Raw genomic sequence first — 21,671 nt, forward strand, 5'->3', positions numbered from 1 at the left:
CTGGAGGATGTTGCTGTAAATGGACCACACTGGGGAGTTGCCCGGCGCGTCTGGGTTGTTTATGGGCGCACTGTGGATGTGAGGGGAACATCCCCGAATTTGGGACACCGGGGTCGGGGGGATTAGTCTCAGCGATCCGGGCACTGAGCGGGCACAGGAGACAGGAGTTGCAGACACCTAACCCCGCGCCAAATGGCCGGTGGGCCCGGGGACTGGGCGGGCGGCGGGGGCGGGGCCGGCCGGGGCTGGGGGCGGGGCGGGCCGGGACTGGGGGCGGGGCAGGGGCGGGCCGGGGGCGGGGCGGCGGCCGCTGCAGCAGCGCGGGCCGGGCCAGGGGGCGCCTCGCGCGGCAGAGGCGGGAGGCGGCGATGCAGTGAAGCTGGACCCGCAGGCGGGCGTGCGTGGAGCGGGAGCAGCGGCCACGCTGCAGAGATGTGACTCGGGCCGAGGGCCAGCAGGAGCGTCGGCGCTGCGGGGCCGCGGGGGTCGGTGAGTGTGAGCCGCGCCGAAGCGGTGGAGGACGCTGCAGGGACCCCAGAAACTTTTCCCGCCGTACATTTAGGAGGATTGGGGCATCCTCTTCTTGCGTTTTTCGAAACCCCCCAGGCCCCTCCCTCCCCTCATCTGCTGGGGGAGATGTGGGCTCAGGGCGAGGGGACCCACAGTGGGGCGGGAGGGGAGCCGCAGAGGGCGGGGCGGGGGAGGGGGGACCTTTCCCGGGGGACCGTCCCGGGAGGGGGACCGTACCGGGACGGGGTGGAGATCCAGGTCTCGGAGGAGAGTCTGGGGGCGACCACAGGTAAAGGGCAGCTGGCAGCCTGAAGGAGTCCAGCCATGCCCGAGTGACTCGTCGTGTGTGAGGAGCCGCAGGCAGGTCCTGGGGCCTCGTGGTAAACGGGTGGGGGGCTGGCCGTGGACCTGGCAGACGGAGCCGGGGGCACAAGGGCCGGACTTTGGGGGTGAGCAACCGCACCTGCCGCAGGGGCCGGGGGCCAAGCTCGCAGCCAGCCGAGGCTGCGCATTATCCAGCTGGGGAGAGGGGGACACTGCAGGAGGGAAAGACGCAGGGCTGAGACCTGGGGCTGGGGGACAAGTGGGGGGGGTAGGAGGGGGCAGCTGCATACAATGGCGGGGGAGGGTGGCTTTTCTGTTCCAGACACTGGGCACTTAGACCTCCGGTAAAGGCGGCCAGGCTGGAGGGTAAGGACTAGCCCTGTGCTGTGTCTTCTCTCCTTGGGGGACACAGGCCTCCAGCCCGACCAGGACACCACACATCCCGGGGTTCCTACTGCCTGGGCGGAAAGGGGAGCGCACGGGAGGAACTCGCACCCACCTTGGCCCTGGGGAGTGGGCCACCGACCTTGCCCCAGAGGTCGCCCAGCGCAGCGGGATCATTCTCCGGTCCTTGCTCTGTCACACCCAGGCCTAGCCAGTTCCCCCTTTCTCGTCCCCCATTAGCTAAGGGGGCGGCTCCTTGGAGCGCGGACAAAGGCCCCTGGAGTGTGGCGGGCAGCGGCGTCCCCGCCTGGGGCCCCAGCCCACGCGCCACATTGGCTGCCCAACTGCACCAGGCTGGGGGGCACCTGAACGGAGTCCAGGAAACACAGGGGACTCCGCAAAGACAAGCGAAGTGGGGGAGGGATCTGGCACAAAACCCCCCGCACTGCAGCCAAGGAACCTTAATTCAGAAGTTTCTTAGTGGAGAAGAGGGGCTTGTGAAGTATTCAGACTTTGAGTTAAACTGCATGCAAATGACATGTAAATAGAATGCAAATTGGCATCTGTTGGTTGGAAGCCCTCCCGGCCAGTTTTGTATCTAGACTGTGCAGTGAACACAGCTTCCTATCTGCTCCCTGCTCTGAGTCTGAAAAGGGGTCAGCTGAGTTGGGAAGGGAAGAAGTTGGGGGGTGGGGGAAAGGAGCCGCCATTTGGGGCACAGGCAGCAAGCGGTTTTGTTAGAAAGATAAACCCCACATCTTTATTGGTTAAGTTGTTGTTTCAATCAATGGGCCAGCTGCAGAACTGGGTGCTGGGGCACTACCTTGTATAACGTGGACAAGCCTCTGCTCTTAGTGGACTGGGGAGGTGAGTGGGCAAACACTCAACAAGCAAAAATAGCAAATGGAACATCCAGTGAGATAAGGGCTGACATGAAAATAAAACAGTGATGTAAAAGAACGTGCACCTGGGAAAACCGTTCTGAGGAGTGACGTTTGTGGAGAGCCCAGCAAGGTGAGGGGCCCGCCACTGGGAGATCTTGGGGAAAGACGGAACCAGGAAGAGCACACTGCAAGTGCAAAGGCTTCGAGGTGGAAATGAGTTTAGAGGAACTGAACAAAGGCCATTGTGGCTGGAGCTTTAGGCAGATTTGGGGGTGGAGGTGGGAGGATGGCAGGGACCAGTCAGATCACAATCTTTTGGGCCATGGAAAGGAGCTGAAGATTTTGCTTGGGGCCAGTGAGCCCTTGGAGGGTTTGAGTGGGAAGTCCCAGGATCTGATTCTTAAAAACTCCCCTGACTTCTACAAGGAGGCAGAAGGCAGCTCCCCTTCCATTCTGGCCACGGGGCGAGGGAGGCGCTGGGAGCCTCCATGGAGCTCCGTCCGTGCAGCCTGTGGGGACTGCTTTGAGCCTGGCCAGCCCTGCGAGCCAACTGGAAGAGTGGCTCAGGTTTTAAAATCCACTCCCCACTTTCCAGCAGTTCTTATCCACCATAACCAACCCCACCCAGAGCCTGTGGCCTCATAAGCATGTCCACTTCCACTCAGAGCTTCCTGGGGGTTCCGAGTTAGTCACTTTTTCTTAGGAATAACAACCCCGAGAGAGGAGCCCTCCACCGAGCAACGAGCAAGGGGCAGCCAGGGATGCAATTTGCATTTAAATGATTGCTTTTATTTACAGGATTGGAGCTGCTTTGCGTATTCATGGATCACGGAGCTTGTGTTCTTGCAACCCAGTTTACTAATCTAGGAGGGTTTTTTAATTTGAGAGCCCCCAAATAGGCCAGTGGTTTGGTCTGCATTGGGAAATGAAGATTATGACGTCCTGTAACTTGGAAAAGATATCAGAGGGTGACATTTGCAGGTCTGGGAAAGAGTTTAGTGTCAGGAAACCTTGTAACAAGTCTAATCTGGCTGAGCAGGAAATGCATCAGCGGCTCTAACCGGAGTGGGCCAGCACGGGACTGTATCGCTGGGGTGCGTGGGGAGACCAGCTCCGCAGCCCCATCCTGGGCATCTGCCACACATGGGGGGAGTCAGAACAGCAGTGCAGTGGAAAGGCTTTGGGGTAGGAGCTAAGAGAAATGGGTTCTATTTCCGGGTTGACCTGTAAATCCCAGTAAGCCTCTGGCCAAAGCTACCTGACCTCTCAGCCTTCATTGTCCCAACAGGATAGTGGGAATCTCGATTGTCTTTTTAACAAACCCATACCCGTTGCTTCCTCTGTGTCAGGCACCAAACTGAATACTTTTCATGTGCTTTTCACACGCGCTTCCTGAAGGCGCACTATCATTATCCCCATTTTACAGATGAAGAGACTGAGGTTCAGAGAAGTTAAGTAACGCCCAGTGCCACATAGTTCTCTCTGACTCCAATCCTGAGGAGTCTGACGAGAGTACGAACTCTGTGCCAGGTGTTTATCTGTGTACTGAACTATTAAATATTCCCAGGGCTAGGACACCCCCTAAATCTGCTCATTTTGTCTTTCTCTTCCTGTTTCAGTGCATCCCCCTATCTCTAGAGGAGGTGGGTTAAGATGCCTCTGGCCGCCTGCCAGGCACTGAAAGGGTACATGCTGGGCTGGGAAGGGACCCAGGGTGGAGGCCAGGGCAAGGCCAGTCAGAATGGTATGTTCCAGAACGGTTTTGTACATTTTATTTCTCCTTTCCTGCGGGTGTATGGGGAGATGCAGACGCTGGTTCCTGAGAGAATGGCTGGTGTCTCGTCTCCGGGTGTCCTGGCTCTGACTCCACAAGAGAGATGCCTGGTTTCAGGGCATCCCAGGGTCCTCCAGCCTGACTTCTACCTTCACAGCAAGGCCCCTACTTAGAGCACCTGCTATGAGTAGCAGAAGAGTTTTGGGGGTCCCCAGGGCAGACCACCCCCAAAGAGATCTCCCCTTCACACCACCGCAGGGAACTCTTTGGTTGGTGTGTGATGGGGGAGGCTGGAAACCAGCAGTGGACAAACACCTGGGTGAGCCCCTGAGTTACAACACCTCCATCGCAAGCGCCCTCTTAGAAAAACCAGTTCCAGAAGAGTTCACCTCTTTGACAAGGGAGCATTTGCCAATCTTTATATATTTTTTATTTATTTAATGGACACTTTTTGGAAAGTGCTTACCCTGTGTTAACTACTGTCCTAAACCATAATTATTAATTATTTTAATCCTCACCACAATCCCATGCTGTGGGCACTGTTATCACCCCCATTTCCCAGATGAGAAAACTGAGGCAAGAAAAGTTAAATCGGCTCCCCAGGGTCACAAGGTGTTAGTTAGCTAGTGGCCCAGGGGCAGGATTTGAAGCTGGGAGGTCTGAGTCTGAAATTCACACCCAGGTGGGAGCAGGGCTGGGAGAACCAGCCCTGTGTGTGGCCTGCAGGTGGGCCCTGTCCTTCTCAGGCGAGAAGTCCTGCCTGTGTTCCTTCCAGCCCTCTGCAGGCCCTGGCTCGCGGAGAAAGGGGGTGTGCTGCTCCTCCACCGCCAGAAGCTTCAGGCCCCTCTGCAGAGTGCGCGGTGTGTGTGTGTGTGTGTGTGTGTGTGTGAGAGAGAGAGAGAGAGAGAGAGAGAGATGCAGTATATTTAAGAGCATCTGAGTGAGTCACATTTCTGGGAGGCTGGCTGGCAGCAAGGGTAATTAGTATGTGAGCCTTGTCTTGCGCTTCGTTCACATTTATTCATTGCTCCTTTTGAGACGCGCACGCCTGCATCCCACGGGTTTGTTGCCATATATTCATCCCGTCCCAGTCAGCCCTGCCTCCAGGCTGACTTGAAACCTCTAATCTGGTATTGTTCCGCTTGGGCTTCCTGGAGAGCTGCCCAGCGCTTGGGGGTGGGAGATGCCAGGTGCCTAACTGAGCAGAATGGGGGCTTACCTGAAAGTGGGGGCAGATCGTGCACCTCAGGTTGGGGTGGTGAGGTGAAAGGAGCCATGGTTGTGCGTACTGGTCCCCTGCCGTATGTGTCCTTAGTCCTCGGGCCTTGGTGCACCCACGCGTCACACCTGCAGGGCTTGTGGAGACACAGGTGCTGGACACTCCCCCCTCCCCCGAGAGTCTGCATTTCCAACAAGCTCCCCAGTGATACTGCCCTTGCCAGTCCAAGGACCAGACTTTTTTTGTTTTGAGACAGGGTCTTGCTCCGTCGCCTGGGCTAGAGTGCAGTGGCGTCATCATAGCTCACTGCAATCTCAAACTCCTGGGCGCAAGCCATCCTCCTGCCTCAGCCTCCCAAGAAGCTGGGACTACAGGGCACACCATGATGCCTGGCTAATTTTTTCTATTTTTAGTAGAGACGGGGTCTCGATCTTGCTCAAGCTGGTCTCGAACTCCTGGCCTTAAGCAATCCTCCCATCTCTCCACCTCCCAAAGTGCTAGGATTACAGGAGTGAGCCACCGTGTCCGACCCCAAGGACGAGACTTTGACTTAAACCTCTCAGACCCTCAGTTTCCTTCTCTATAAATAGGAATGAAAATATTCACCCTTCTGGGGTGATAGGAGGTTTAGAGACCCTATTTATCAATTCTTCCATTCAGCAGCTGGACCGTGAGCCCTGCCCATGGCGGGCACTGGGGAATTGGCATGGAACAAGACAGATAAGGTGCCAGGTATGGGGCAGGAGTAGGGGAGGGCAGTGAGGAACAGACCAAAAATGTAATAAAATAATTGAAAATTGTGGCACATGCTACGAAAACGACAATCAAAAGTATCAGCACAGAGCCTAATAGGGGCAGGGAGAACCTAATTTAGAGAGACTGGCCAGCAAAACGCTCACCAAGTGTGACGCGTCTAGAGCCCCAGGCTGTAGTAAGAGCCCAGAAAAATAGTACAATTGTTTGTCTCCTGGCTCCATCTCTTTATAGCAGTGCGACCTGTGACCTTGGACAAGCCCGCTGACCTCCCTGTGCCATAGTTTTATCTCCTGTAAAGCTGAGATAGTAGCAGTAGTTGATCCATCGGGTTGTTATGCAGATTATTCGGTGTTAACATATGTGACATGCACAAGAGTGCCTAGAACATAGGTGGCACTTGGAGAGTTACCAGTTATTGCTGCTGTCACTGTGGTGCTAACAAAAAACTCTGCAGGGCAGTTCTGAATCCCCCAGACATCCTCGTTGAGCCTGTCTTGGCTTCATTCTGTGATGCCGTGTGTAAAACCACCCCCCCAACCCATCCTGGACCTTGTTCTAAGGGTGGGTGGCTGTCACCACAATGATAATGACCCACTTGAAATGACTGGACCCCTGCTGCAGTCCCTGGCTGCCCTCAGTTGCATCTACATGCTCAGATGTTGGGCAGACAAGACTTCCCGGAAGGGGGCCACAAGATGTGGGAGGAATATTAGAACTTCTTTGGTGGCAAGTGACAGAAACCCAGCTCAAACTGGCTGAATCCAAAAAAAGGGAAGTTGATTGGCTGCTGGAGCTGCGGAGGCCAGCTCCAGCTTCAGGCATGGATGGATCCAGCTGTTCAGTGTGGTAGGACTCTGGGCCAGCTTTACTGTGGGACAGGTTCTCTCTCTGTGATGGCAGATATGTCCTTCTCCAGCTTCAGGCCTCTCTCCTTGTAGTTCTTCAACCCCAGCAGAAAGAGGAGACCTCTTTCCAGCTAGGTGAGTGACACGCCTATGGCTCGTTGTCATGGGTCTGGCTCAGATCATGTGCCTGTCCATGAACCGGCCCCTGTGGCCAAAGGGTAGGATAAATGCCCTGATTGCCCAGGCCTGGGTCACGCGTCCGTGCTGGGAGCTGGGGCTCAAGGTAGCTCTCCAAAGAGAAATTGGGAGCTCTTTCCAGAAATGGGAGAACCGGATGCTGGTCACCAAAACAACAGCTGTCCCGGAAAGAGCAGAGGGTTCCACCCTCAGGGATGAGAGCAGAAAGCAAGAGTGTATCCATTTCCCATGTCAGACAGGGGGAGCGGGAGCGCTGGACTGGGGCCACAGGACTCTGCAGGGTTGCAGAAGCACGATCGCCATCCCGGTGTTTGCCTCTTCCCCGTGGGTTTCCACTGTGGTTGGAGGGCCAAGGACAGTGGGGAAGGGGCTAGAGAAACCAAGTCCCAATTTTCAGCCAGGTCTGGGAAGAGGAGATCCCCCTGGGAGAGTGGGTGGAGATGGCTAAAGAAGGCCAAGTTCTTGCCAGGGCAGGACACGGGGCGCAGGCCTGTGGCAGAGGGGCCTGGCTGGTTTCCTGGCATCTTCTGCGTTGACTCTGTCCCGGAGTGTTCAAACGGGGCTTTCTCAGCCTTGCCACTCTTGACCTTCAGGGCTGGGTAATCCTTTGTTGGGGCTTGTCCTGTGCATTGTAGGATGTTTGGCAGCATCTTTGGTCTCTGTCTACCAGATGCCATTTGCACCCCACTCTTCAGCTGTGACAGCCAAAAATGTCCGTGGGCATTGCGAAATGTCCCCTAGGGGGACAGAATTGCCCCTGGTAGAGACCCACTGGCCTAGGGGTACTTGGGAGGAGGAGTTGGGGGAGGGGTGGTGGTCAAGACTCGAGGAGCACAGTCCTGCCTGTCATCCTCTCAGCCACCTGGGCATGAACGGATGGCATTGGCTGCCGGGCCACCTAGAGAGGCTGCTTGGGCTGTTTCTTGCTGAGACTTGCTGAGAAGTCTCCTAATCAAGTTGGCCATTAATGACATGTCTGAAGGACATTCACTCCAGGGCCCCTGCACCATGTCAGGGACCGATGGCATTTTGTTCTGACACATCCAGTTCTTAAATCTTGACTCCCAGCATGCTTCCAGGACCTCGTGATCAGCAGTTCTGTGTAGGACGATGTTTTTCCAAAGGGTGGTACGTTGGGATATGCCCACTGGGTATGCATATGGGTTACATCAACAAGCAATTTTAAAATGTCAAAAGATAAGTACTTTAATGTGTTTGGTTTTCTTTTAAGTAGACTGATTTAAAGGCCTCAGTGAGTCAGTTAAGCAAATAACCGTACAGTTAAGCCCACACACTAGACACACACTGCACACACACAGGTGGCGTGTGGACAAAGCTAGGTAGCTGCGGTGGCACTCCAGTGACTCACGCTGCAGGGGCACGCACAGTGCTGGACTGCAGGCTGGTTGTCAACGTCTGGGGTGCATCCTCACCCCTAAATGTGCCTGAGCTGGATGCCGAGATGCCTGTTTAAGGAGCATCGCTAGCCAGATGCTCTGTCCCAAGCCTGCCTCCTCGCATCTGTGGCCAAAGGACAGACGTGAGCCCGACAGCACCAGGCACCTTCTCCTTCAGCGGCATCAATAATTCATGCCAGTCGAAGGCCGCACAGCCGAGGCAGGATGTGAGACACTCACGGGATCTCCGTCGGAGAGAGGTGGTCGATACTGCATTTACTTAAGGAAGCCCCAGGGACACTCTGGACATGCGGGGAGGGCGGCTGGACGCAACCCCGCACGGGGGCCGAGCTAAGGCAGGAGAGCTGGCTCGAAATGAGCATCGAGCGCAGCTGTGAAGACTGTGGCTTTCTCGAAGGCCAGGCTCCCTTCAAAAGCATGGAGCTGGTGGCCGTGGGGTAGAGGACAGTCCCCAGGAACAGGTTTCTCGTTCATTTGGTGTTTCCTAAACATCTACTTTGTGCCAGGCACTGTGTGTAGTGCTTGAGTCTACACCGGTGGTTCTCATCCAGAAGATTTTGTTCCCCCAGGGGACATCTGGCCGTGTCTAGAGACATTCTGGGTTGTCACGGTTGGGTGAGGGGTTGTGCTACCGGCATCTAGTAGGTAGAGCCCCGGGATGCTGCTGAACACCCCACAGTGCACAGGACAGCCCCCCACGACAAAGAATGATCCGGCCCAAGTGTCAGTCATGCCGATCTTGAGAAAGCCTGGTCTGCTGAGGAACAGGAGAGACAGCGTCCCTGTCCTGTCCCTGCCCTGCCACATCGTGCAGCGGAGAAAGTCGGGAAGGGAGGAGAGGAGGGAGGGAAGGAGGAAACAAAGTAAACAAGCAGAAACTGACAGACACGATTAGAGCTGGGAAAGAAGTCACCAGAGGCTGTGGCTGAGAGGGCTGGGGTGTGACCTTGGCCAAGGTCTGAGTTGATGGCATCAGAGCTGAGCCCGGCAGGGTGGGGGAGGAGGAGGAGGAGGAAGAGTGTCCAAGCAGAGGGAGCCGGAGGGGCACGAGGAGACTTGGGTTAAACCTGTCACCGAGGCTGGTGTGTGGAGTCCAGCTCACTTGGGGGCAAGAGAGAGGGTCCTGCAGGCATCCCAGGGAGAGACAGACCAGGGGCGGAAGGAAGAGGGGGACCCTCAAGAGATCTGGGGGGTGGGGTGTGGGACGTGTGAGGGGGAGACAAAGCGTGGAACTGAGGACGTCTTAGCTCCTTCTGGGTATACTGCGTGGGAAATGCTGGGAGTCTTTAGAGCAGGGACACTTCTGGGAGTAGGGTGTGTGACCTTGGGTAAGGGCTGTCACCCCCTAGAGACTCTGTTTTGTCATCTGTAATGTGGAAGTCATAATAGGACCCGCCTCACAGGGCATTGTGAGGACCGGCCGTGTCCAGTTCCTGTCCCGGAGTCAGGCGTCGGTAAGTGTTAGCGAGGAGAGGTTGAAACCCGGCAGTGCCTGCCATTTGCCCCGCGCGACACTTGGCCAGTGAAAGTTTCGTTTTATTCCCTCATTTTTGAAGAGGTCAGACATGGCATGGAGTCTCGAATTCAAAAAATGCAAAAAGGTACAGAGAGGAAGTGAGTCTCCCTCCCACTCTGTCCCGCAGCCACTAGCGACGATGGTTCATGGGTGTTCACTGTGCCTGGCCAGGGGCACAGCTGGGAGCCGAAAAGCCCCTCCCGGATAAGGAGGCCCCTTTTCCCGATGTGTCCAAGGGTGCCGTGTGGGCTAGCAGGGTTGAAATGAGGCGGGCCTCCATCAGGAAGCCAGGAGAGTGGGAGTCTTACAGTGAATTGTTCTTTCTCCTCACTACCTGCCCCCTTGGCTTTTCTAGAATGTTCGTGGTATCGGAGCAAAAGATGAGAACTCACCAGGTGCTCGCCTTCCTCCTGCTCTCCGCCATCGCCTCCGTGGCCTCTGAAAACGCCAGCACGTCCCGGGGCTGCGGGCTGGACCTTCTCCCTCAGTACGTGTCCCTGTGCGACCTGGACGCCATTTGGGGCATCGTGGTGGAGGCGGTGGCCGGGGCAGGCGCCCTGATCACACTGCTCCTGACGCTCATCCTCCTGGTGCGGCTGCCGTTCATCAAGGACAAGGAGAAGAAGAGCCCCGTGGGCCTCCACTTCCTCTTCCTCCTGGGGACCCTGGGCCTCTTCGGGCTGACATTCGCCTTCATCATCCAGGAGGACGAGACCATCTGCTCCGTTCGCCGCTTCCTCTGGGGCGTCCTCTTCGCGCTCTGCTTCTCCTGCCTGCTGAGCCAGGCGTGGCGCGTGCGCAGGCTGGTGCGCCACGGCACGGGCCCGGCGGGCTGGCAGCTGGTGGGCCTGGCGCTGTGCCTGATGCTGGTGCAGGTCATCATCGCCATCGAGTGGCTGGTGCTGACCGTGCTCCGCGACACGAGGCCAGCCTGCGCCTACGAGCCCATGGACTTCGTGATGGCCCTCATCTACGACATGGTACTGCTCGTGGTCACCCTGGGGCTGGCCCTCTTCACGCTGTGCGGCAAGTTCAAGAGGTGGAAGCTGAACGGGGCCTTCCTCCTGATCACGGCCTTCCTCTCTGTGCTCATCTGGGTGGCCTGGACCGCCATGTACCTCTTCGGCAACGTCAAGCTCCAGCAGGGAGACACCTGGGATGACCCCACCTTGGCCATCACGCTGGCGGCCAGCGGCTGGGTCTTCGTCATCTTCCACGCCATCCCCGAGATCCACTGCACCCTGCTCCCAGCCCTGCAGGAAAACACGCCCAACTACTTCGACACGTCACAGCCCAGGATGCGAGAGACGGCTTTTGAGGAGGACGTGCAGCTGCCGAGGACCTACATGGAGAACAAGGCCTTCTCCATGGATGAGCACAATGCAGGTAAAGTGGCGACACCTGGGGGCTGTTCATCCTTCTCTCCGGTGGGGACAGGTGGCGCTGGTCCCAGGGCAGTCCTAGCAGAGCAGAGTCCACAAACATTGGCCCTGAGCTGAAACTGGCTCAGAGACGGCTTTTTGTTGAGCATTTTTTCCCCCTATCCATTGCCAACTCATTTATTATAAAAATCCAGGTTTCTTTTGCCAAGTCGCATCTGGCAACCATGAGGCCGACATTCCACCTGGCTGCGATTGTCTGCAACCGACTTGAGCCCGTGTGTACTGGAAGGCCCTGCCTTCGGCCCCTCATGGAGTTGTAGCTGCCCTTTAGGTGGGATCCAATTTTCTGTTGGCCACACTCCCCACCGCTCCCTGCTGCCCCCTGCCCCAGCTGCTGTAACATAGTAACACTGACTCCCTGCCTCCCTGGAAGTGTTTGAATTTGCAGCTGGCATGCTGGGTGGCAGCAGGAGACAAGGGGCAGTACTCCCAGCCCCTCCCCTGCCTCAGTCACCAGAGTGTAGGAATTTGGGCCCTGGAGACAGACATCTAGGTTCAAATCCTGCTGCTGCCACTTCCTAGATGTGTGGCTTTGAGCACATGACATTACCTCTCTGAGCCTTGGTTTATTTTTAAATCTGTGAAATAGAAGTAATAAGAGAATGTGCCGCCTAGCGCTGTTGAGAGAAGTGACACAAAGCGTACAAAGCCTCCATGGCCCCTGGCGTGTCCCATGTGCACCTTAGTTGGGTTCCCCTGAAAGCAGAGTCTGAGACAAGGGCTGGGGTGCAGGCGCTGTGCTCGGGAGGTGGTCCCTGCGGGGAAGAGGGCAAGGAGGATGAGACGGGGAAGGCAGAAATGCCAAAACAAGGTCATTAATGAGCTGGTTACCGCTGTGGGCAACTGAGGCTCAGTCCTGCTGGGAATGCTCTAAGGACACATGTAGGACGAGCCTCAGGATTGGCCAGAGAAGGACAGGGGGCCGGGGCATCTGTCCACCCACTCCCGTCTCCCACTGTCATTAACGGCCTGTATAACTCGTGAGTGGGCTGAATGAGTTCCACTGGGTTCGAGGCATGAAAATAATAGATTTGGTGGGCACTGGAGATGGACATTGTCTGGGTACCCAGGACGGTCTGTCACTGCTGCAGCAGGATCCAGAGGTGAGGACCTGCCTTAAGGATGTGCTACAGGCACCCAAATCCTCTGCTACCGGTGCTTGGGAAGTAGCTCTGAGAATCAGTACTTGAAGGGAGTCAGGTTCCCAGTGCTTGAGATTAAATAAAATTGCCTTTTCTCAGTGACCTGACGCGCATCAGAGGCTACGACAGTAATAACTGACAGGAGCAGGAGCAGTAAGGATTATCTCGTATAGTCACCATTTGTTGAGCACTAACTATGTGCCAGGCGCTATCCTGTCTTTAACCTGCATTATCTCATTAGTCCTCCTGCTGCCTGATTATCCCCATCTTATAGATGGATACATGGAGGCTCGAAGAAGTTAAGTGACTTGCCCGGGGATGTACAGCTAGGAGGTGGCCCACTCCAGATTGTCACGATTCCCTCTTCAGGGACGTGCACCCGGAACGCTCGTTGGGCTGAGTGCTGAGGCCTGGAGCGCAGCCTACACACTAAACCATTAGATCCTCCACGGCCGCCCACATCCCTCCCTCCCACCTGGATGTACCCCGCTTCCTCGCACCCCTCACCCGGCCAGACCCGCAGGAGGGAACGCCAGTATGGACAGGGCTAGAAATCTCCGTGTGGCCTTTGTCAGAGCTGCCCTCTTCTTACCAGAAAGTTCCAGCCCGGGTTTGTCGAGAGCTTTGGCCAGGATGGCAGGGTCAGCCCAGCTGGGGGGCTGGCTTCCTGCGGTGCCAGGAGAAGATGGGGCTGAAATAGACATCAGTCCTGGGAGCCCAGAGGGCCCTGGGACAAGCTGGCCAGTTCCTGGGGTCCTGGCAGAGCCACCCCTTTGCCTTCTCCTCCTGGAGAGGCTCCACTTTATCTGAGACCCACAGATGCCCCCGGAACCCAAAATGGATACACAATTCTGTACCTTCATGTTTTCCTGGGGAATTAGTCTATCGCTTTGTCAGATTCTCAGAGTTACCTGTGACCCCCAAAAGGTTAAGAAACGTTGTTGAATGTGATGGGTTTATCTCCTTGCGGTAAAACCCAGATGCCAGAATTACCCAAGTAGTCTTTAAAATTAAGGATAAGTAACCTTTACTGGGTGCTTCCCATGGGCCAGGTACCGCTCTGAGCATTTTAGTGGCTCATTTAATCCCTACAATAACTCCAAGAGGTCTGTTTTGCAGACAGGAAACTGAGGCACAGAGAAGCTAAGCAACTTTGTCCAAGAGGCAGAGCCAGGCTTTGAACCCAGGCGGGCTGGCTCCAGAGCTCACAGGCTTAGCCACTCTGCCATGGGATTACCCTCCTCTTCTTAAATCACTTTAGTGTCCCGCATCTCACTGACGTCTCAGGACAACTCTGTGCATTTGGAAGATGAGGATTATCAGACCCATTTTACAGAGGGGAAAACTGAGGCCCAGGGATGTCAGGCAACTTGTTCAAGCTCCTAAGTACACAGCAGAGCAGGGAAGGGGAAAGTTCATTTTCTGAATCCTGTTACATGCACCCTTTCTTGTAAAAATGCAGCCCATACTTCATATCCACACGAGGTCCAGAGATCCACAGCATCTGGGAGCCAGGGTGGTACTGACAGGATCGGTGCTTGCATGGGAGACGGTGGAGGATGGAGGGCACACCCCCATCTCCTTCACAGCGGCTTTTTGCTCTGACATATGTGCAAAAGCCAAATAAGTCATTTTTGCATCTCCTCTTTCTTTTCCAAAGGAAAAATACTTCTATTATTCCTTTCTCGTGGTAAAGGAGCAACAGTAGTCATGTAGAATGAGCAAGGAACCATGCTGTTTCAGCCAGTACAAATAATAAAAATTGCTCAAAATCCCATTGCAAAGACAACTGCTGCCAACGGTTCGCTCTCATCTTGCCAGACGTCTCTCGGTGCAGACACACGATCTCACCCACGCACGCGCACACACGGCCATGCAACCGAGCGGTTCTTAACCAGGTTGCACGTTAGAATCACCTGCGCTACTTGAAAAAATGACCAGCGCCTACCCCCTCCCTCTAAGTCTGAGTTTGGGAGTAGGTATTTTTGGGCTTTCCAAGTGATTCTAAGATGTAGCCAGGTTGAAACCCCTGGTCTAAATGGTGTTCTTAAGCGTGCTTGCTTAAGTCAGTGTTACGGAGGCCCTTCCAGGTCGGGAACTGCGGAGCTACGATAGCCTTTTAATGATGCAGAGCTTCTCATTAGGCATCATAATTTATTTTTCTGATTTTTCAGCCGGTGAATATTCTGCCCACCTCTGGCTCTCCACAATAAACAATGCTGCAGTGAACATTCTTATGCATTCCTTTTTCAGCTTTTGATCAATGAACTCCTTGCAAAAAAAAAAAAACAAGATTCCTAGATACGGGTTTAAGAGTCTGCACTTTAAAGCTTAATATGAAAAGTCCTCACTTAACATCGTCGATGGGTTTTTGGAAACTTCCACTTTAGGCAAAACAACGTATAACGAAGCCAGTTTTTTTTTTTTTCCTCATCAACTTCATAACAAAACAACATTATTCATGGACCTACTGTATGCTGTTTGACTTAAAGTCACAGTTTTCAGGAACCGATCGATAACACTAATGAAGACTTACTGTACATACGGCCCGATGGCACCCCAGAAAAGTAGACTAATTTACTGCCCTCCCCATTGGCAGCCCCATTTCCCCACCTCTTCAGTAACCTTGTTGTCAGACTGTTTTTTTTTATAGCCCTCCTTTGAATCATGCCAAATGTGTGTCCACCAGAATTCACATGCGGCCATTGCTCAGAAAGCTCACACAGAGAGGCTGAGTTGGAGTCCTGGCTAGGATAGCCTTTGTTCTAGAAACCCTTGCTTTGCTGGCTGGAGACCGTCTGGGCACGCTCCCTTGCCACAGTGGGAACAGCTGTTGGCGTCTTTGGTGCTGACCTCAGCCAGCTTGTATTTTAGGAACCAGGCCCCGTGAGGGGCCTTACCCTTGAACCCCTAGGTCTCACAGAGCAGCCAGGGCCCAGGAGCCACACTGGCTCCTGTTTCTCTTGCATTTTAACTCTCCTGCCAGCCTTTCGGGTTCTCTTCCCTTGAGAGTCCATCCTTGAGGTGCTCATGAGATGGGAAGGGCATTCTCCAGGCTGCACTGTGGTTTGCCAAGCCCCAGCAGCCTCTCCCCACTTTTTCCTCCCCCTCCCCAGGGGAGACCCCACATATATAGGACTTCACCGCCTACTGCTTATGAATAAGTATCAAGGCATGAGGTATGTGATAAAAGATTAAAATACACTGAAGGCTGTAGCACCTTGGATCACATCTTGGAAAGCGTTAACAAGGCACGTTAAATGTTCACTTTCAAAGGAGCAAGAAAGAAAAGTGGTTTTTTCCTTCTTTTAGAGGCTTTGAGCTCTCAGATCTCATGAGGGCCAGGGACTATTTAAAATGACCTTTTGCTTCCTACTCGAAGGCCCTGAGTTGGCTTTGGGGGCAGGGCCAACCTGGCTTCAGTTTTCAGTGTCTACACAAGAAAAGGCTGGCATTTAACCTATGAGCTTTCATTCCTATGGGGATCCCCTGTGGGTGAGCCCTTGCTTGCCTTTCAGATCTGGCCCAGGTCAGGGTAGGGTTTTAGTTAGTTGGGCTTCTTGAAGTAATTTGCAAATAATAAAAAAAATCCAATCTGAGGAGGCATTAGAGGCTGCAGGAATGGTTAGATTCAGGAGACTCAAGTGATGACAAGATCTGGTCTCTCACCAACATGGCAGCCCACAGCTGCAGGCTTGCACAGAGTCCCAGTGGAAAAGAGGAACATTTCCCAAGATGCTAGAGCAAAAATCCCAGGGTTAGCTCTGATCGGATCTGACTGCCCTTCCCTGAGCCCATCATTGTGTCTGAGGAGATGTGATGCCCTGATTGGCCAGGCCTAAATCACATGCCCATCCCTGATGCCAGGGGAGAAAGCAGTTGTAGCCAACACTCCAGGGTCTAGAATGTGGGAGGGATATTCACCAAAGGAGAACCACAAATAGCCACTACAGAGGGGGACCGTGAGGCCAAAGCACCCCTCCCCACGGATAGTAGAGCCAGTTTTCGTTTTCCTTGAGGAGAATGTGTTTGGAGCCAGATGTGCTCTTTGGACTTCCCTCCCCTCAGGCAGGTCTAGGCTAGGAGTTGAGAATAGTAAGAGTCCGTGGACTGACTGTTCCCCTCTTCCCTGTCCTGTGTCCCAGGAATCTCATTACTACTTCCCTTGCTCAGCACCGTGGAGAGGCCAAAGCAAGGAAGGTTTTCATAAGTGCCTCTTGGAATATGCATTCCCCACCCTTCCTCAGTTTCTTTGCTCCAGTCTGAGCTGAGCTGCTCCTAATATCACTTAAATTCAAGTTGCTTCTAAGTAACTAAGAATAATGGTTAAAAACAGTATCTGGAGCCAATATAGTGTGATGGTTAAGAACACAGATTCCCTGCCAGGGTTTGAATGCTGGTTCTCTCTCTTACCCACTGTGTGACCTTGGGCAAGTTACTTAACCTCTCTGTGCCCCAAATAAAGTGGAAATAATAAAAGTACCTCTCATGCTATGAAAATTCAATGAATTTTTATATAGAGAGAGATACATAAAGTATTTTTCACAGTGCCTAGTTCCCAGTTGGCACTCTAGGCAGGTTAACTATTGTACTAAGGTGATTTTGGTCGCTGCCTCGAGTAATTTGTAAAAAACCCATGCTCTCTTGCTGCTTTGTAGCTAGAAAAGTGCCTCCCTTTAGGGAAGACTTATCAGTGAGGCTTTTCTTAGGAAAGCAAAATTAGTTACTTTCAATGAGAATGAAAATGTGACGATGCCATCTTACAATTGAAAAGACTTTCGTTTTGATTGTTTTTTAATAGTGCTGTACTTTCTCTTGTATTTTTACTAAGCTATTTTTTTAGAGTGGTTTTAGGTTTCCAGAAAAATTGAGCAGGAATTACAGGGAGTTCCTACGCACCCCCCCTTCCCTGCCACACACACAGAGTTTCTCCTACTATTAACAACTTGCATTACTCATACATTTGTTGCACTTGGTGAATCAACATTGATACATTATTATTAAGTAAAGCCCATATTTTACTTAGAGGTCACTCGTCGTATTGTACAGTTCTGTGGGTTTTGACACATACATCATGACATGTGTCCACCATAGAGTGTCATACAGAATAGCCTCACTGCCCTAAAAATGCCCTGAGTTCTACCTATTTACCCTCCCCCACCCCAACCCCTGGCAACTACTGATCTTTTCCTGTCTCTATAGTTTTGCCTTTTCCAGAATATTATATAGCTGGAATCATACAGTAGCTTTTACAGACTGGCTTCTTTCACTTAGCAATATGCATTTAAGCCTCCTCCATGCCTTGTCATATCAATTTGGCTTTTCTTTACAAAAAAGGAAATTTAAATACTCTACAAGTACAGCAAATAAGAAACACCAGTTTTACCTGCCTTTCAGAGGGAACAAGTGCTGACATGTTTGCCACCCTGGTTCCAGGAGTCCCTTTTATTCTTGTTTAGAAATAGCCCTACTAGTGTGGTTAGAGTCCTCCTGCTCTCTGCCCGGGACACTTTCTGATGAAGATGAGAAGTACTACTGAGAACTTGATGTCCCTGTTCTTAGGGCTCTCCTCTCTCTGTGGATCCAGAAAGAGCAGTTCTGAGAGGTGTGATGTCGAACATCCCATGAATGGCATTCTCTAGTGAGGAGGTCTTTTGCCAAAGGAAATCTGAGGGGCACAGAGGCGCTTGTCACCCGTGGCCTGCAGGGGCTGCGTGGCTGGGGGGAGGGTTGCAGCCTCAACCCTGGCTGCAACCGCTCTCCCCAGCCCCCCTGAGACCAGTCAGGCTTCTAGAGAGCCTGAGAACAAAGCCCCTTTGTGACTTTGTTTTGAATTCTTATGACGAATGGGAGAAGCGGCTGAGGTGGGGAGGGCAGGGGTGCCCAGAGCACTTGCACTTTGTTGATGAAGGGGAAGAAAACAAAATTGTGTCTCTCTTTTGGCAATGTCACATTGCCGATCCCTCCCTCCCTCAGCTCTCCGAACAGCAGGATTTCCCAACGGCAGCTTGGGAAAAAGACCCAGCGGCAGCTTGGGAAAAAGACCCAGCGCTCCATTTAGAAGCAACGTGTATCAGCCAACCGAGATGGCCGTTGTGCTCAACGGTGGGACTGTAAGTATTAAGATGTGATGTTTTGGCAGGAAGCCTAAGAGCGGGACAGTGTCGGGAGGCAGCTTCAACAGGGACACGCTGCTCTGTGGAGGCTGCTTCTGCGGCCTGTAGAGACAGCAGCTCAGGCGACATCCCTTGCAGCTAGAATGCATGCAGTGCTCCCGTTTTTCTTCTTTCTCTCTCCACCCTCTTTCTGCACGCACAGACAATCCAGCTATACTCAGTTAACCATCTGTAGATTCCTTTGAAAGAGTCCGTATTTCTGGGGACTCTTGTACCCAGTGAATTCTTTGGTTTTCCTTATACAGTGCCCCAACCCTCTCCCAGGGAGGCGACTTTTAGGAAAAGCCTAGAATGATGAAGCCCCCCCCACCAACAGATTTTGTTGACATCCAACTAGTTTAAGTCCCTGGGTCTCCCTTCTATCTTTGTGCCCCCGCTGGTACCCTTGGGTCTGCCCCCACTCCCTAAGAGATGTCTTAAGAAATTGAAGCAATCGCCATTTCTCTCCCTCGGACACAAAAGCAGGTTGACTATCTGATGCCAAACAGACCTTCAGCAGAATCGTCATCGCTTACGTTTGCCTCCGTGGAATGACATCATTTCCTTTCTCCAGCAATCCAGAGACGCGCTCTCATTCCCACATTTAATTTCCAAACATAGCTACATGCTTCTTTCAGAAAGGACGCATGAGCCGGTTTACGTGTGTAAATTGGATTTCCATTCTTTATATCATATGCCAATTCCATAACTCAACCTGAGCTGCTTTTTAATCTACGTTAGGGATAGCCTTTGATCTCCGGAGGGAACCTGGGTTTTCCTGGCCTTTAGAATGGTATGCGAGGCATTGGTTTGCATTCGTTTGGAACAGGCTCAAAGATAAATAGAATCACAGATTTGCATTCTTAAAACCCCCTGCCATCCACTGGACTCTTTTATTGTTGGTGCCAAGAAAAGCCTGCCTGACTCACAAGCCTGCAGCCTGTGTGTTACAATAAATATGGTTAGAAAAGGCCCCATCACTCACTTTTAAGCCCTCCTGGTTCCTTCAAGGCCAATGGTAAAAACACCCAGGACTTAGAAAGTGAATGAGTTTCTGGATAAGGAAACTTATATTCATTAGAGGGGGACAATTGCAGAAAAAGAGAGATGTGGCCTTCCCAGGTACCACGGCAGCATAACACACATATGGTTGCTGCTTTTCTTGAGAATTCTTATTCAGTCTGTCTAGGTCAAAGCAAAGTAACTTAACTGTAGCACGTTGTTGAATGAATCGGTTTCTAATGTTGACTTTGCAAAAGCTCAGAGTTCTTAGTGTGTTATCCTTATGTTATTCCAGATCCCAACTGCTCCGCCAAGTCACACAGGAAGACACCTCTGGTGAAAGACTTTAAGTTCCAGAGAATCAGAATCTCTCTTACCGATTTTATTCCCTGGCCGTGTCTTTCTTGAGGGAGAAATCGGTAACAGTAGCCGAACAAGGCCGCCTCACAGCCAGGACATTTGGAAATCCTAGCCAAGGGGATTTCGTGTAAATGTGAACACTGATGAACTGAAAAGCTAACACCGACTGCCCTCCCCTCCCCTGCCACACACACAGACACATAATATCAAACCAACCTCAATCCCCGCAAACTAAAGCAAAGCTAATTGCAAATAGTATTAGGCTCACTCGAAAATGTGGCTGGGAAGACTGTGTCATCCTCTGGGGGTAGAAGAGAACCAAGTTCACAGCTGGTGGGCCAGGCTGGTGTTGGTTGCATATGGGGGAGGCCCAACCCTATCGCCCCTCCCCAGCAAATGCTGGACTCCAGCTGGCCCCTTGGAGGTGAACATTTTGTTGAGGAGGACAAATGGGGAGTTTTCCACCAACTTGCCTGGTGGTTTGCACATTTCAGGGGGTGGTTAGGAGAGTTAAGGAGGTTTTGGGTGGGATTCCAAGGCAAGGCCCAAATGAATCGTGGGGTGAGCTTTATAGCCAGTCGTGGTGAAAAGAACCTGGCATGTGCCAAAGAAGAGGCTTGCTGGGCGTTGACATGACCATCACTTTTAGAAAGTGGTGACCAACCACTGTTCCTTCTATGGGCCTCTTGCTCTAGCGCCTATGGTGAAGAAGTAAGTCCTTCCACCTCTCCTTGTAGAGCCATGGAATATTCTGGTTTGGGGCCAGATCATCTCACCCTCTTCCTGCACTTACAGGTGCCTCTCCACACCCTTGCTCAATTTTATTCTCATGTTCATTTCAAAAGCTCAACTGGGGCCACCAGCTTAAAGCCCCTCCAGGGGGCAGGTGGGAAGGCAGGCACCATAGCAGGTTTTCCTCGATAATGTCACATGGCAGGGCTTCCAGGGTGCCCTCTAGGGTGGAGAGATGACATCCTGCTTCCTAGCAAGCAGTGACTTCTTGGGTCTTTTCCATGAATATGGTGAAAGTTCCAGGGTGGAACGGATCACATGAGGGTTTTTTGCTGCTTTTGATGGGTGTGTGGGACATTTCTGTCTTGGTTTTCCACGGGTTCCATGAAAATGGCTCTTTTCAAAGCCCATTCTTTCTGTCATGGTTTCCATCTGTCCTAAGCAAGTCATTCCTTTATTATTTAGCATTTTGAACATCCCGGCCATGAAAAGCCCCATGTTCTCTGCACTGTTTGGCCAGCATAATCGCTAGCAACGATTCAAAGCAAAGAGTTTTAACCTGACGGCATGGAATGTATAAATGAGGGTGGGTCCTTTTGCATACACTCTAATCACTACATTGCTTTTTCTATAAAACTACCCATAAGCCTTTAACCTTTAAAGAAAATGAAAAAGGTTAGTGTTTGGGGGTGGGGGGAACTGACCTCTTCATAAGCCAGTACATCTGAGCTGAGTTATGTTTTAATAAACCTTTTGATATTTCTCAAGGTCCTGGTCTCTGCTGTGCCCCCTTCCCCATCCTTGCAAAGCACTGGGAAAAATAAGGCCAATCCGGCCATCCCTGTGTGGCCCTCCTGCGAGTTTTCCTTAACAGCTAGTGCATTTCCTTGTGTTCCCGTGCATGGGGAGACAAAGCATGCATGACCCCAGAATGCCGCCCCGCCTCTGCCCAGAGCATGCGCTTGCTTCTAGAGAATCCGATTCCAATCCTCTGCTGGAGGACCATCATT

General features: G+C 52.7%; 1 protein-coding gene across 1 annotated transcript; it reads left to right on the forward strand.

The window, feature by feature from the left end:
- Window positions 1-369: 369 nt before the first annotated feature.
- On the forward strand, window positions 370-21,428 carry GPRC5B (G protein-coupled receptor class C group 5 member B). The gene is made up of 4 exons (XM_069486009.1): window positions 370-489; window positions 10,184-11,214; window positions 18,389-18,525; window positions 19,865-21,428. The coding sequence occupies exons 2-4, from the start codon at window positions 10,185-10,187 to the stop codon at window positions 19,907-19,909; spliced, it is 1,212 nt and encodes a 403-aa protein (XP_069342110.1). The 5' UTR covers window positions 370-489; window position 10,184; the 3' UTR covers window positions 19,910-21,428.
- The last annotated feature ends 243 nt before the right edge of the window (window positions 21,429-21,671 follow it).

This window comes from Eulemur rufifrons, chromosome 14 (genome assembly GCF_041146395.1).
Source record: "Eulemur rufifrons isolate Redbay chromosome 14, OSU_ERuf_1, whole genome shotgun sequence".
Taxonomy (NCBI): domain Eukaryota; kingdom Metazoa; phylum Chordata; class Mammalia; order Primates; family Lemuridae; genus Eulemur; species Eulemur rufifrons.